The sequence below is a fragment of the Balaenoptera borealis genome (genome assembly GCF_965194805.1).
Source record: "Balaenoptera borealis genome assembly, chromosome: 16".
NCBI classification, from domain to species: Eukaryota; Metazoa; Chordata; class Mammalia; order Artiodactyla; family Balaenopteridae; genus Balaenoptera; species Balaenoptera borealis.
This window is the reverse complement of record NC_138872.1, coordinates 79,265,753-79,279,495: the sequence shown is the minus strand read 5'-3', so window position 1 is coordinate 79,279,495 and position 13,743 is coordinate 79,265,753. Positions and strand designations below refer to the sequence as shown.

General features: G+C 51.6%; 1 protein-coding gene across 1 annotated transcript; it reads right to left on the bottom strand.

Annotated features, from left to right (window-relative positions):
• Positions 1–8,669: 8,669 nt before the first annotated feature.
• CLDN3 (claudin 3) lies at positions 8,670–10,023 on the bottom strand. The gene has a single exon (XM_082359783.1). The coding sequence runs from the start codon at positions 9,696–9,698 to the stop codon at positions 9,036–9,038; it is 663 nt and encodes a 220-aa protein (XP_082215909.1). The 5' UTR covers positions 9,699–10,023; the 3' UTR covers positions 8,670–9,035.
• Between the last annotated feature and the right edge of the window lie 3,720 nt (positions 10,024–13,743).

Sequence of the window (13,743 nt, the reverse complement as noted above, 5' to 3'; positions counted from 1 at the left end):
TGATGCAAACATTTTCTCCCTGTTTCTTGCTTATCTTTGACATTTGTTCATTTTTCCCTTCTATGTAAATTTTTTTATTGTGGCAAAAAACATATAACATAAAATTTACCATCTTAACTATGGAGTATAGTTCAGTAATTTTAAATAAATTCATATTGTTGTGAAACATATATTCAGAACTTTTTCTTTTTCTTTATTTGGGATCTTAGTTCCCCGACCAGGGATCGAACCGGCACCCCCTGCTGTGAAAGTGCAGAGTCTTAACTATTGGGCTGCCAGGGAAGTCCCCAGAACTTTTTCATCTTGTAAATCTGAAACTATACCCATTAAAGGACAACTCCCTTTTTCCTCCTCTCCTCTCCTTGGTAGCTATCATTCTGCTTTCTGTCTTTATGAATTCGACTCCTCTATGTACCTCATATAAGTAGAATCATACAGTATCTGTCTTTTTGTGGCTGGATTATTTCAATTAGTATTTATCTTTAAGGCTCATCCATGTTATGGCATATGTCAAAATCTTCTTCTTTTTTTTTTTTTTAAATTTATTTTTTATTTTTTACTTTTTTAATGCTATTCTTGTCTGCTTACATTCTTTTTATTTATGTATGTATGTATGTATGTATGGCTGTGCTGGGTCTTCGTTTCTGTGCGAGGGCTTTCTCTAGTTGTGGCAAGCGGGGGCCACTCTTCATCGCAGTGCGCGGGCCTCTCACTATCGCGGCCTCTCTTGTTGCGGAGCACAGGCTCCAGACGCGCAGGCTCAGTAGTTGTGGCTCACGGGCCCAGTTGCTCCGCGGCATGTGGGATCTTCCCAGACCAGGGCTCGAACCCGCGTCCCCTGCATTGGCAGGCAGATTCTCAACCACCGCACCACCAGGGAAGCCCCTTCTTCCTTTTTAAGGCTGAAGAATATTTCATTGTATGTATAGACCACATTTTACTTATCTCTTTATCCATAGATGGACATTTGCGTTCCACCTCTTGGCTATTGTGAATAGTACTATGAACACGGGTGTGCAAATATTTCTTTGAGACCCTGCTTTCAACTCTTTCAGGTATATATACCCAAAAGTGGCATTGTTGGATCATATGGTAGTTCAAGTTTTTTACCCCCATACTGTTTTCCACAGCATCGGTACCATTTTACATTCCCACCAACAGTCCACAAAGGTTCCAATTTCTCTATATCCTTGCCAACAGTTGTTATTTCCTGTTTTTTTTTTTTTCTTTTTGAGTTTTAGGAATTCTCTATAGATCCTGGATATTAATCATATATCAGATACATGATTTGCAAATATATTCCAAAACCATCCCGTGGATTGCCTTTTCATTCTGTCCATAGTATCTTTTGATGCACAAAATTTTAAATTTTCATCAAGTCCAATTTGTCTATTCTTTTCTTTTGTTGCTTGTGCCTTTGATGTCATATCCAAGAAATTGTTGCCAAGTCCAATGTTGTGAAGCTTTTTCCCCCACATTCTTCTAAAAGTTTTGTTGTTTCACCTCTTATGTTTAGGTCTTTGATCCAGTTTTAGTTTTTGTCTATGCTGTCAGGCAAGAGTCCAGCTTTGTTCTTTGGCATGTGGATATCCAGTTGAAAAAACTGTTCTTTCCTCATTGAGTGTTCTTGGCATCCTTGTTGAAACTCATTTGACCATTTTTGTGAGAGTGTATTTCTGGATTCTCTATTCCATTTCATTGGTCTGTATGTCTGTCTTTCTGCTAGTACCACACTGATTTGATTACTATAGTTTTGTAATATTTTGAAATCCAGATGTGTGGATTCTCCAACTTTGTTCTTCTTTTTGGCTATTCAGTTCCCTTGAGATTCCATATGAATTTCAGAATGAATTTTTCTATTTCTGCAACAACAAAAACAAAAATGCCATTGGGATTTTGACAGGGGTTGCATTGAATCTGCAGATCACTTTGGGTGGTATGGATGTCTGAACAATTTTAAGTCTTTCAATCCATAAACATGGGGTGTCTTTCCATCTATTTGTGTTTTCTTTAATTTCTTTCAGTAATGTTTTGTACTTTTCAGTGTACAAGTCTTTCACCTCCTTGGTTAGGTTTTATTTCTAAGAATTTTATTCATTTTGATGTTATTGTAAGTGGAATTGTTTTCTTATTTTCCTTTTCAGATTGTTTATTTATTTTATATTTGTTATGCACTCAAATTTGATCGTCTTTTTTTTTTTTTTTTTAAACGGCTCTGATGTCCTGCTAGCCATCTTTTTTTTTTTTTTTTTAATTTATTTTATTTATGGCTGTGTTGGGTCTTCGCTTCTGTGCGAGGGCCCTCTCCAGCCGCGGCAAGCGGGGGCCACTCTCCATCGCGGCGCGCGGGCCTCTCGCCATCGCGGCCTCTCATGCTGCGGAGCACAGGCTCCAGACGCGCAGGCTCAGCAATTGTGGCTCACGGGCCCAGTCGCTCCGTGGCATGTGGGATCCTCCCAGACCAGGGCTCGAACCCGCGTCCCCTGCATTGGCAGGCGGACTCTCAACCACTGCGCCACCAGGGAAGCCCCTGATCGTCTTTTGTTTGACTTCTTCTGGGGTTTGTGTCTTGCTTAGGGAGGCTTTCCTCATTTTGATAGCATAAAAATGTTTTCTGCATTGTCTTCTAGTTCTTTCTAGTTTGCTTGTTTGTTTTGTTGTATTAGACCTTTAATGCATCTGGATTCCCAATGAATTGCCAATGATTAGCATGTGGACAGAAGGCAAGGTGGAAGGATAGGGATAGTACAAAGTGTTGGGACTTCCCTGGCGGTCCAGTGGTTAAGACTCCTCTTTTCCACTGCAGGGGGCACGGGTTCAATCCCTGGTCAGGGAAGTAAGATCCCCAATGCTGCTGTGCGACATGGCCAAAGAAAAAAAAAGTGTGGAGACTGGGTGGGGAGAGGGAAAGGAGGAGGGGCAATATAGGGGCAGGGGATTAAGAGGTACAAACTACTAGGTATGAAATAAGCTACAGGGATATGTTGTACAACATGGGGAATATAGTCAATATTATATAATAACTATAAATGGAGTATAACCTTTAAAAATTGTGGATCACTATATTGTACACCTGTAACTTATGTAGCATTACTGCACATCAACTATACTTCAATAAAAGAAAAACTGTGGAGGCTGGAACAGCTCTAGGTGGCTGCATTGTTGGGTCTGGGAAGGAGGCACTGAAGGGTCTGGAATACCAGGCAGAGAAATTTGGGTTGAAATGTAACTCCGTGTCCCTACTCAAGTTTTTCAACCTTTCTCTTACTGGCTTGTATACAAATTTTGTACTTCAACCAGGTTGACCTTTCGGTCAGCTCCTGACTTCTGGTCTGACACCTTGCCTTTGCCCAATCAGTGACTCCTGCCTGGAAAGCCTTTTCCTCTTAGCTCTGCCCATCTAAAACCTACTTATTCAAGACCTCTTCAGGGACCCCCTGCCCCTCCACCCACAAAGCCTTCCTAGACTGTTACAGCTCTTCATGACCTCTGAACTGTTCTAGAACCAATCTGCTGCTGTTCCCTGATTGCACATAAGACACAGTCATTTTTGTCTCCAAAAGGCACCATGGACATTAACCTTGTCTCTCCTTTATTGAGTATCAGCTTTGTGCTGGGCATTCTGTTAGGCTTGGGGCATACAAAGGTGAACAGGATGCTTAGGTCCTTCCCCGACAGAGCTGATGGTCTAGGGCAGGAGAAAGACAAGTTAAGAGGTGATTCTGTCCACCTGCCAATGCAGGGGACATGGGTTCGATCCCTGGTCAGGGAAGATCCCACATGCTGCGGAGCAACTAAGCCCATGTGCCACAACTACTGAGCCAGTATGCTGCAACTACTGAAATCCACGTGGCTAGAGCCCGTGCTCTGCAACAAAAGAAGCCACTGCAATGAGAAGCCCGCGCACCGCAATGAAGAGTAACCCCCACTCACCGCAACTAGAAAAAGCTTGCGCGCAGCAACGAAGACCCAACGCAGCCAAAAAAAAAAGAAAGAAAAAGAAAAAAAGAGGTGATTCTGACACAGAGGGACAAATGCTCTGGTGTTGCCCGGGATGTCCAGGACTCTGTAGGAATAGGCTGGGTGTCAGGGAAGCATCCCTCAGCTGGGATATAAAGTGACCTCTAAGCTTCCCAAGACGGGTGAGGTGAAGATGGGGAAACTGTGCCAAGAAGAGAGAATGACTTGTGTTGAGGGTCCAGAGAGCACGATCTTTGAGGAAGGGAAGGCTGTCTGGTGGGGTTGGGCCTTGCAGGCCGGGGTGGGGAGGCAGAGTGGGGCTAATGCAGGGAGTGCAGGCAGACGCTGAGAGACAAGCACGGCTCTGCCCTTGTAGGGGCTCTTTAGGCATGCCATGGTGTCTGGGTGGGCTCCTAAGGGCCATGTCGGCTTGGGGGACTGGAAGGATTTTAAATAGGGGAGTGACATGGCCAGATGCAGGACTGTGTCACTCGGCTATTCCAAATGGCTTGGAAATGGACTGAGCAGGGTTGAGGGTAGGGAGAGGCAGTCTGGAGATGGGAGACCCTCTTGAGGCTGTTACAGAAAGATGGTGCTAGCCTGGTTGGAATCGGTGGTACAAGTGGGGAAGAAGAGAGGTGGACGTATCTAGAAATAATAACAGGCTGGTAATTTACAGGAGGTGGCAGAGCCTGGAGCCCAGCCTCATCAGCTTGTGAGCTCCGGTGGTCTCATCGTGTAATGCCTACCTTGCAGGGTTCTTACGGAGATCAAATAGAGCAGGGACAACATCACCTCTCTTACAGAGGAGAGTGGGAGCTGGCCAGTGACTTGTCCAAGGTCCCTCACCAGGGCCAATGCGCTCTCTCTCTCTTCACCTCCTCTGCAGTGCATACTTGTCTTGGCAAGGATGACCTTGAATGGAGCCCTGGCAGGGGAGGGAGAAGGAAGGTACTGTCTGTCCCTCCAGGCCTGCCGCAGACCTTGAGGGAGCCACAGTAAATGCTGTATTTGTTTGATAAAACACTTGGCTTTTGGTTTTGGTAGGAGGAAGAGCTAGAACAGGTGTGGCAAGACCAGGGCAGCCTGCAGCACAACAGTGGGAGGTGGGGTGGGACAGAGCCCCAGGGCCTGGCAGGGGGCTCCAGGGGCTGTGGATTCTGAAGAAATCCAAGGACTTTCTCACGACCCAGCCATCTCCCTCATGTTCCCAGACTCCTGCCTGGCTGAATACACCAAAATATTAACGATACCAACTCAAGTTAACTGACGTTCTACTGTGTGCCTAGCATTGTGCCAGGTGCTACTCCTGCACATAGACAGGAACACAAATGGGCGCTGGCCTGTACTGGGTGCTGCAGACAGAGAGACGCTCAGGATAGTGCCCCTGACCTTGGGAGATGACCTTCTGCAGGGGACATCTCCCAAGAAACGGAACAACAACATAGTGTAGTATGTGCTGTGATGGGGTGAAACTAGACTGCATGGGAATCCAGAGGATGGCTCAGCTAATCCTCAACACAGCTCAGTGCTATTATCATACCCATTTTGTAGATGAGGAAACTGAGACTCAGAGAGTGAACTGCCCTGTTTACCTGGTCAGTTTGGTTCTGACTAATTTTCTTCTGCAGGGGGTGATAAGGATAAAAATGGGGATGGAAAAGACAAGTTACAGGGGCCCTCATGGATCATCTGGTCCAAGCCCTATGTTGAAATGATGGGGAAACTGAGACCCAGAAGGGAAGGGAATTGCTCAGAGTCACACAGGGAAAGAAGCGGATCCCAGCTGACTCCGAGTCCAGTCACACCAAACGCCTTTCTCTTCTCTAGCAGTCTCAAGATTTCCTGGGACCCCTCACGTGGGACCCTCCTCAGTTTGTGGTCTCTAGGCTGCAGACTCTACCCCCTCTGTTTAGACCCTAAACTCCAGAAAGAATAAGAAGAGTTTGAGTTAGGACAGATCCTGAAGCCAGGCAAGGATGTGTGTGCGAGTTGGGGTGGGAGGGTGTAGGATGGGGTAGGATACCTCACCACTACCCGCCAGGGGAGCCCAGGAGAGCCCAGGCTTGGGGAGAGACTAGTGAGCCAGGGGAGGGTCTGAGGCCCGGGAGCCCTTCCCACCCCACCTGAGGATCTGATTGGGTCTGTCTACCTTGTCTGCCACATCCCTGTGGCTCGGGGGTGCTGGGGATGGACCACAGGGGGCTGGCTGGCTCAGAGCCTCAGGCTGCAGCTCTGCCACAGTGTGGCTGGGAGGTGTTGCATCCCGGCTGCCCTCATGAAGCCGGTGGTAAATGAATAAACTCGCTCCTGCCTGCAGGGCCCTCTGGGACAAAGAAGCCACCTGGTGCCCCTCAGTTTTGGCTTGGGCCAACCTGACTCCCTGGTTCCACTGGCAAAGAGACCGTGGGGCTGGGTGAAGGCAGATGCAATCCCTTGGTCCTCTGCCTACACCCCCAAATCCCATCTCGTTCCCTCCCCCTCTACTGTTAAGCCTCTTCCCTCTCTGACACTTCCCCCCACGGAGTCCCCTCCCCTTCGCTGACCCCCTTCTCTGAGTCCCTTCCCTCTTACTGGGCTCCCTCCCCTCACTTCCCCGTGGCTAAGCCCCCTTCCCCTGAGGCCTCCGCCTGGAGCCCTCCCACCCCCCGCCCCGAGCCCACATCCCCTCCCTCTAGCTCTCCCTAGGATCCATCACTAGCAGCCCCCCTCATCTTCATATTCCATGTCACTCTGTTTCCTTCCCCCCAGGCTAGAAGACTGGTTCCCAAAGGGGACTGGGTTGGAGAGAGAGTAATGGCAACCCCAAGTCCTTTCCTGGAATCCCACAGAGAATGAAGGATCTAAAGCCCGGGTACTCTTACTGTTCATGGTAACCTACTTCCTCTTCCTCGGGTCATAAAGGGTAAAAACATGTCTGTTGTTCCTTAACTAGAGGAGAATTTTTTGGGAGTTATGTGAAGCATTCTACTGAAAAAATCTGCCTGCCCCTGGGGCCTTTTGCTTTCGCTATGCTGCAGGCCAAGAAGTTCGAGATACAATAACTTCGAAATAGTTGCAGGCCTCCACAATCCCAAATACCTGTCCTGTGACCCTTGCTCCCCTGCAAGTGGCTCTCCTGGCCTGGATTCCCCAAACCTCTAGGACGCATGGTCTACATGTTCTGTTTCTGCTTCTCATCTCCCACTCACTTTTCTGTCCACTGCATCTGCCCCCGCGCCTCTAGTTAAGGTCTCCAGTGACCACCTTGCTGCTTTTAATCTTCAGGCTTCTTCTTGCCTAACGACTTCTGCAGCCTCGGATGCCATTGCCAACGCCCGCCTTCTTGAAACTCTTTTTTTCTCTTTGGTTTCTAAACTGACCTCATCCACTTCCGTGGTTTCGGTTGCCATATGTATGCTAACAACAGCCAGGTTTACTGTTCCTGAGTTCCAGATCTCTACGTATGCCCTGTCACTTCCTGGACGTCTCTGCCTGGAGGTCCCACAGGCTTGCCAAACTCTGTTCACTCACAACTGAAACCATCATCTTTCCCCAGCAACCTGGTCCTATTTTGGTAAATGGCACCACCAGCCAGTCAGTGACCTAAGGCAGAAAATTGGGGTTATCCTAGCTCTTTCCACTCCCTCACCCTGCATATCCAAATGGTTCTCCAGCCCTGCACGCCTTGCTTCTTTTATAACGCCCCCTCCCCATCAGGCCTGGTCCCCCATCCCACTGTCCCTGCTTTATTTCTGGGCTGCATTATCTCACACAGGGATAGCTGCACAGCCTCTAAGATGGTCTCCTGCCTTCATCCCCCTCCTTGAGTCCCAGTTCTGCAGGGGCAGCTGGAGAGGTTATTTTAGAGTGTAAATTTGACCAGATACGTCCCTTCCACGATTCCCATAACATTAGATTAGGGTCCCAAATCTGTAATTCTGCACACGAGATTCTCCATGACTTGGCCTCTTCTGGACCCAGGGCCCCATTGCCACTTCCTCCCTCACCTTGTTATCTACCCAGCCACTGGAATCCCACTTTCCTGGTTCTGGACACCATCCCTCTTTCCCACTGCCTGAACCTCTTACACCTTCTCCAAGACACAAGTGTTTCCAAACCTTGTTTACCTTAGCATTAGAATGTCACCAGAGAGTTCTGAGTCCCCCCCCTTTCCCTCCCTCAAGGGTTTCAGGAAGAAAATGAGGCCCCTCTCTCACCTCTTCTCCTGGTGAGAAGATTCCACTCAGCTTTCTTTGGTAGTGTGTTTTACCAAAACAATAGATCTTTTTGTTCTCCTTTCCCAAATATGAAATCATAGCATTGAATGTGCTCTTTCACACGCCACAGGGGAGATTCAGGTGTGCAGGAGCACTGTGGAGGGCCGGTGCTCCAGGCACAAACCCTAGAGAAGGGGGTCCCTGACATCCTCCTCCCACCTCCCCCATGCCCGGAAGTGCTCATGCCTGCCCCTCCAGATTGGGGCGTCATCGTCTGAATCCCCAGTGAAGAGGCCAAAGGACCAACTAGCTAGTGAGCACCCAGCTAAGTTTACAACCCCACTTTCTCGGCTACCGAAACTCGGTGCCTCTCTAAGCTTCATCCCGGGCAGTGGGAGAGCAGAATCCAGCCAAGGCCAACCCTTCTGGGGGTGGGGGTGGGGGTGGGGGAGCTCTGCAGGGAGGTGGAGGCCTGTCCGCGCTCAGGACAAGGAGGCGCACGCAGGCAACTGCAAAACGAAAGGTTTTTATTGAAAAATATCAAGTGGCCCTTTTCAAGACTGCGGGTCCCTGCTCAACGAGGGCTGTCAGGCCGCAGCCCGACGGGGCGAACAAGTAGAGGCGGTCACCCCAGCTCCGCGCTCCAGAGGGGCAAGGTTTCATGGTCCATGCTGGCTGGCCCCTGGGCTCCGCAATCCCGCTCCCGGGCCCGAGGAGGGGTGGCAGCTGGGGAAGGGGGCGCCGGGAGGTCCCCTCCCAGTCCAGCGAGAGAGTTGCCTGGCATCTGGGTGGGCTGGTCTCCGATGCAAGGCCGCACGCAGGCCTGGTGGGCGCGCCAGCTCGTGGGGGTGGTGGAGGCTCCCCGCGGCTGCTCACTCAGACGTAGTCCTTGCGGTCGTAGGCTGTGCCAGTGCCGGCGCCCGGGCCGGTGGAGCGCGGCGCCGAGTAGAGGATCTTGGCAGGCGTGTGTTTCTTCTCGCGCGGCGGGCACGAGCAGCAGAGCAGAGCGCCCCCCAGCAGCTGCAGCGCCGCGGCCGCCCAGCCCGCGTACAGGGCAGAGCCCATCTCGCGCTTCTGTGCATCTGGCACCAAGGGGTTGTAGAAGTCCCGGATGATGGTGTTGGCCGACCAGGACACCGGCACGAGGGTGAGCAAGGCGGCCAGCAGGAAGAGCACGCCCGCCACGATGGTGATCTTGGCCTTGGCCGTGTCGTCCTGCACACAGTTGGTGCACTGGGCACCCACGAGCGCCACAAGGAGCCCGAAGGCGGCCAGCAGGATGGCGATGACGATGAGGGCGCGGGCCGCCTGCAGGTCCTGCGGCAGCGCCAGCAGCGAGTCGTACACCTTGCACTGCATCTGGCCCGTGCTCTGCACCACGCAGTTCATCCACAGGCCCTCCCAGGTGATCTGCGCCGTGATGATGCTGCTGCCGATGAAGGCCGTCACGCGCCACATGGGCAGCGCGCAGCACACGATGGTGCCCAGCCAGCCCAGCACGGCCAGCGAGGTGCCCGCGATCTCCAGGCCCATGGACATGGCTGCCGCGCCAAAGCCGTCACTGGAGGGCGGCTCCGGGTGCGGGACGACGAGGGGCCGGGGCCGCTGGGGCCTGGGCGGGAACGGCGGTGCGCCGACGGGCTGACGCCCGGATTGATGGAGCAACGGACAGACACACGGATGGCGCGCGCCCTAAAGGCTCCGCTCTGCCCGTTCGCGCAGCGGCTGCGCCTGCACCTGCCTGTGGCTTTGTAGGCGGGCGGCAGCGACTGGGCTGGCCCTGGGCTGGGGCAGGTTAGTCTTCGATCCCGGCCCAGCGCTCCGGCGGGGGAGGGAGGGGCGGAGCCGCCCTCTCCCGGGCCTGGGGACAGTGACGTGGCCCCTCTTCCCACCTTCACTAAGCGCCCTGGGAGGAAGGACTTGGCCAGGAGTGGCTCACGGCGCGGGGGTGGGGGGTGCCAAGAGAGGGCGGGGCCGAGACCTGCGCCCCCGCCCCTCGCTCCTGGTTCCCCACTGCTCGGAAACGAATTCTACGGGGTGTGGGGCGAAAAGCACAAAGTGCTGGACACTCCTCCTCCCCCGCGCATTTTCAGCGCCGTTGGCACGGGAGGCGTGGGGAAGGGGGCGCTGCCAGCTGCCAGGGATCTGCGGGGACAGGGAGGGCCCACTGTGGGCGTGGCCGCGGCTGTTTTCCCAGAGTGGGCCGCTGCCCCGGGAGCTGCGCACCTGCTCCTCGGTCCCTCTGGCCTCTGAGGCAGCGCTACCAGCGCAGGATCTCGGCCTGATCCAGGCCCATGGTGTTGCCATCCCTGGACGTCTGGACTCAGAAGCCAGGGACAACCCGCAAAGGCGCCCAGAAGACACCCCTGAGCCAGTGCTGAACTCAGATCTCTAGCCCCTCTCCAGCTCTCAGCTCTTAACACTCGCAGTGACCCTGGAGCCCTTTAGCTGAGCTGCTCTCTCCTCCCACAGCCGCCCCCATTGAGTCCCCTCCCTTCACAGAGCCCTGGTCCTCTCTCCCGCTGCGCCGGCGGGGAGTCAGAACCGGGATCCACCTTAATGAAACGGTGGTGAAAGAGGTTTGATCCAGGCAAAAGTGGGAAGTCAGACATTACCTGCAATGGCCTTGCTCCCACACCTGGGCTATCCCTCGCCCTGCTTAGAGCCCTACAGAGTTGGCCTTGGAGGCCCTGTCCCCCATCTTCCTCGCTTCCCCTCACCTCAGCGCCCCCATTCTTGCCGTGTCCTCTGCCTGGGATATTGCAGAGACCACATGGCTCACTCCTTTCACCTTTCATGTTTTTGTTCCCAGCCAGGCCTTCCCTAACCACACTATTTAAAATCACAGCTGGGACTTCCCTGGTGGCGCAGTGGTTAAGAATCTGCCTGCCAATGCAGGGGACACGGGTTCCATCCCTGGTCCGGGAGGACCCCACATCCCGCGGAGCAACTAAGCCTTTGTGCCACAGCTACAGAGACTGCGCTCTAGAGCCCGCGAGCCACAACTACTGAGCCCACGTGCCACAACTACTGAAGCCCGCGTGCCTAGAGCCCGTGCTCTGCAACAAGAGAAGCCACTGCAATGAGAAGCCCGCGCACCACAACGAAGAGTAGCCCCCGCTCGCCACAACTAGAGAAAGCCCGCGCGCAGCAACGAAGACCCAACACAGCCAAAAGTAAATACATAAAATAAATTTATTTTTAAAAAATTAAAAAATAAAAGAAGATCACAGCTGGAAATTCCCCGTCGGTCCAGTGGTTAGGACTCCCGGCTTTCACTGCAGCGGCCCAGGTTCAATCCCTGGTGGGGGAACTAAGATCCTGCAAGCCACGTGGTGCGGCCAAATAAATAAATAAATAAAATCGCAGCTATTCACCCCACTATGTCCTGTCCCCTTTTTATACTTTACATTCTTTTTTAGCATTTAACACCGTCCATCATACTCTATATTTTTCTTACTTATTTTTTATTCTCTCTCTCTCTGCTCTAGTATGTCAGCTCCACTGGGACATCCAGAAGGTCCCCAAACAGGCAAGGGTTTCTGCTGGTTTTATTAACTGCCGTATCTCCAGTGCCCAGAACGGTGCTGGGTCCTCAAGAGAAAGTTGATTTAGAAAGTTGATGCAAAAACATCATTTTCTTTCATTCCTGCAACCTTGTCTGCCCGGGGGCCCTCCTCCTGGCATAAATGACTGATAATGGGACACTACTCTGTCCCGTGTCTTTGGAATCTAGTCGGAACCTAGGGCACTTCCAGGCGAGAAGAGAAACCTCATCAAACCGGGCCTAGGGGTTTTTCTGGTTTGCCCCACATCTCTCAAATACAGGCATGCAGCCTATGTCTCCCTCCGTAAGGGTCCAAGCCCTGGGGTGAGGTAAACAGGGCCAGAGGCCCATGGAAACCAGGGTCCTACTTCTCGCAGGGGCAAAGGTCTTGGGCTGGGCCTGTTGGGGCTGGGTTGGGCAGGGCTGGGAGTGCCCGGCCAGAGGGCCCCGCTGATGCTGGGCGGGGGCTGCCCTGGAGCAAATTCTTGAAGCCCAGGTCCATCCAGTGGACTGCTGGCTGCTGCAGTTTCCTGGTTAGCGGTGTGGCTTTGGGTCGGAGGAGAGGCAGAACACTCGGGCAGCGTGGCTGAGTATAGGGTGGGTGCCTGAAATCACATGCTTTTGTCCTGAGAGTGGGCTTCCTGCTGGTTTTGCCCTGAGCTCTGTCTCTTGCTACCTGCGAGGCTGAGGAAAGTCACGTCCCCTCTCCTAACCTCCATTTCCTCCTCTGCCAAATGAGGAGACTGATGCCTACATGACCTACCTCACAGGGCACTGATGAGAACGGAGGAAACGTATGTGTACTGCAAACCAGAAAACAGCCAGGGCCAGACAAACCGGTGGGCAGAGAAACAGTGTGGAGAAGGTGGAGGGTTTAGTTGGACAGACCTGAGGTGGAGTCCAGCTCCACTCTTCTCAGTCCTGTGGCCTTGAGCAAGTCCTTTCCCACCTGGACTCGGTTTCTTCATCTGTGAAGAGGGGTTTGTTCTGAGCTGCTTGGGTTCGGGGGGGTGGGTGGGCAGGAAGAGGCGCCTCGTTCCTGAGCCTGAATGAGGTGGACTTGCTGGGCAGGGCTGTGAGGAGAAGAGGCCGGCAAGACAGAAAGCGTCTTGCCCAGGGGCCAAACTTCAGGGACGCTGGGCAAATAGCTTCAATCAGCGTTTTGCTTAATATCGTCCATGGTCCTTACAACTCAATAATAAAAAGACAACCCAATTAAAAAAATGGTCAAAGGATCTGAGTAGACATTTGGAATAGACAAGGAAGACATACAAATGGCCAAGGTGCACATGAAAAGTTGTCTGACACCATTAGTCATTAGGGAAATGCAAATCAAAACTACAAAGAGGGACTTCCCCGGCGGTCCAGTGGTTAAGACTTTTCCTTCCAATGCAGGGGGTGTGGGTTTGAACCCTGGTTGGGGAGCTGAGAGCCCACATGCCCCACAGCCAAAAAACCAAAACATAAAACAGAAGCAATATTGTAACAAATTTAATAAAGACTTTAAAAATGGTCCACATCAAAAAAATCTTAAAAAAAAAAAAACTACAAAGAGATAAAACTTCATACCTATGAGGATGGCTAGAATCAAAAAGATGATAACAAGTGTTGCAGAGGATGTGGAAAAATTGGAACCCTCCGACAATGCTGGTGGCATTGTAAAATGCTGCAGCTGCTTTTGAAAACAGTCTGACAGTTCCTCAAAAGGTAGAATTACCATATGACCCAGCAATTCCATTATTAGGTATTTACCCAAGAGAAATGAAAATGTACATTCACACGAAAAACTTGTGCACGAATGTTCATAGCAGCATTATTCCTAATAGCCCGAAAGTGGAAATGTCCTAAATGTCAGTTGATGAATGAATAAACAAAAAGGAGTGTATCTATACATGCAATGTCATTCAGCCATAGAAAGGAATAGAGTTCTGATATGTGTTACAATGTGGATGAACCTTGACGACGTTATGATAAGTGAGAGATACCAGTTGCAAAGGATGGCGTATTATATGATTTCATTTATAAAAATGATCCAGG

Bases quoted from the DNA above. Each gene is read 5' to 3' on its own strand.
- CLDN3 (XM_082359783.1), bottom strand. From the start codon at position 9,698: ATGTCCATGGGCCTGGAGATCGCGGGCACCTCGCTGGCCGTGCTGGGC.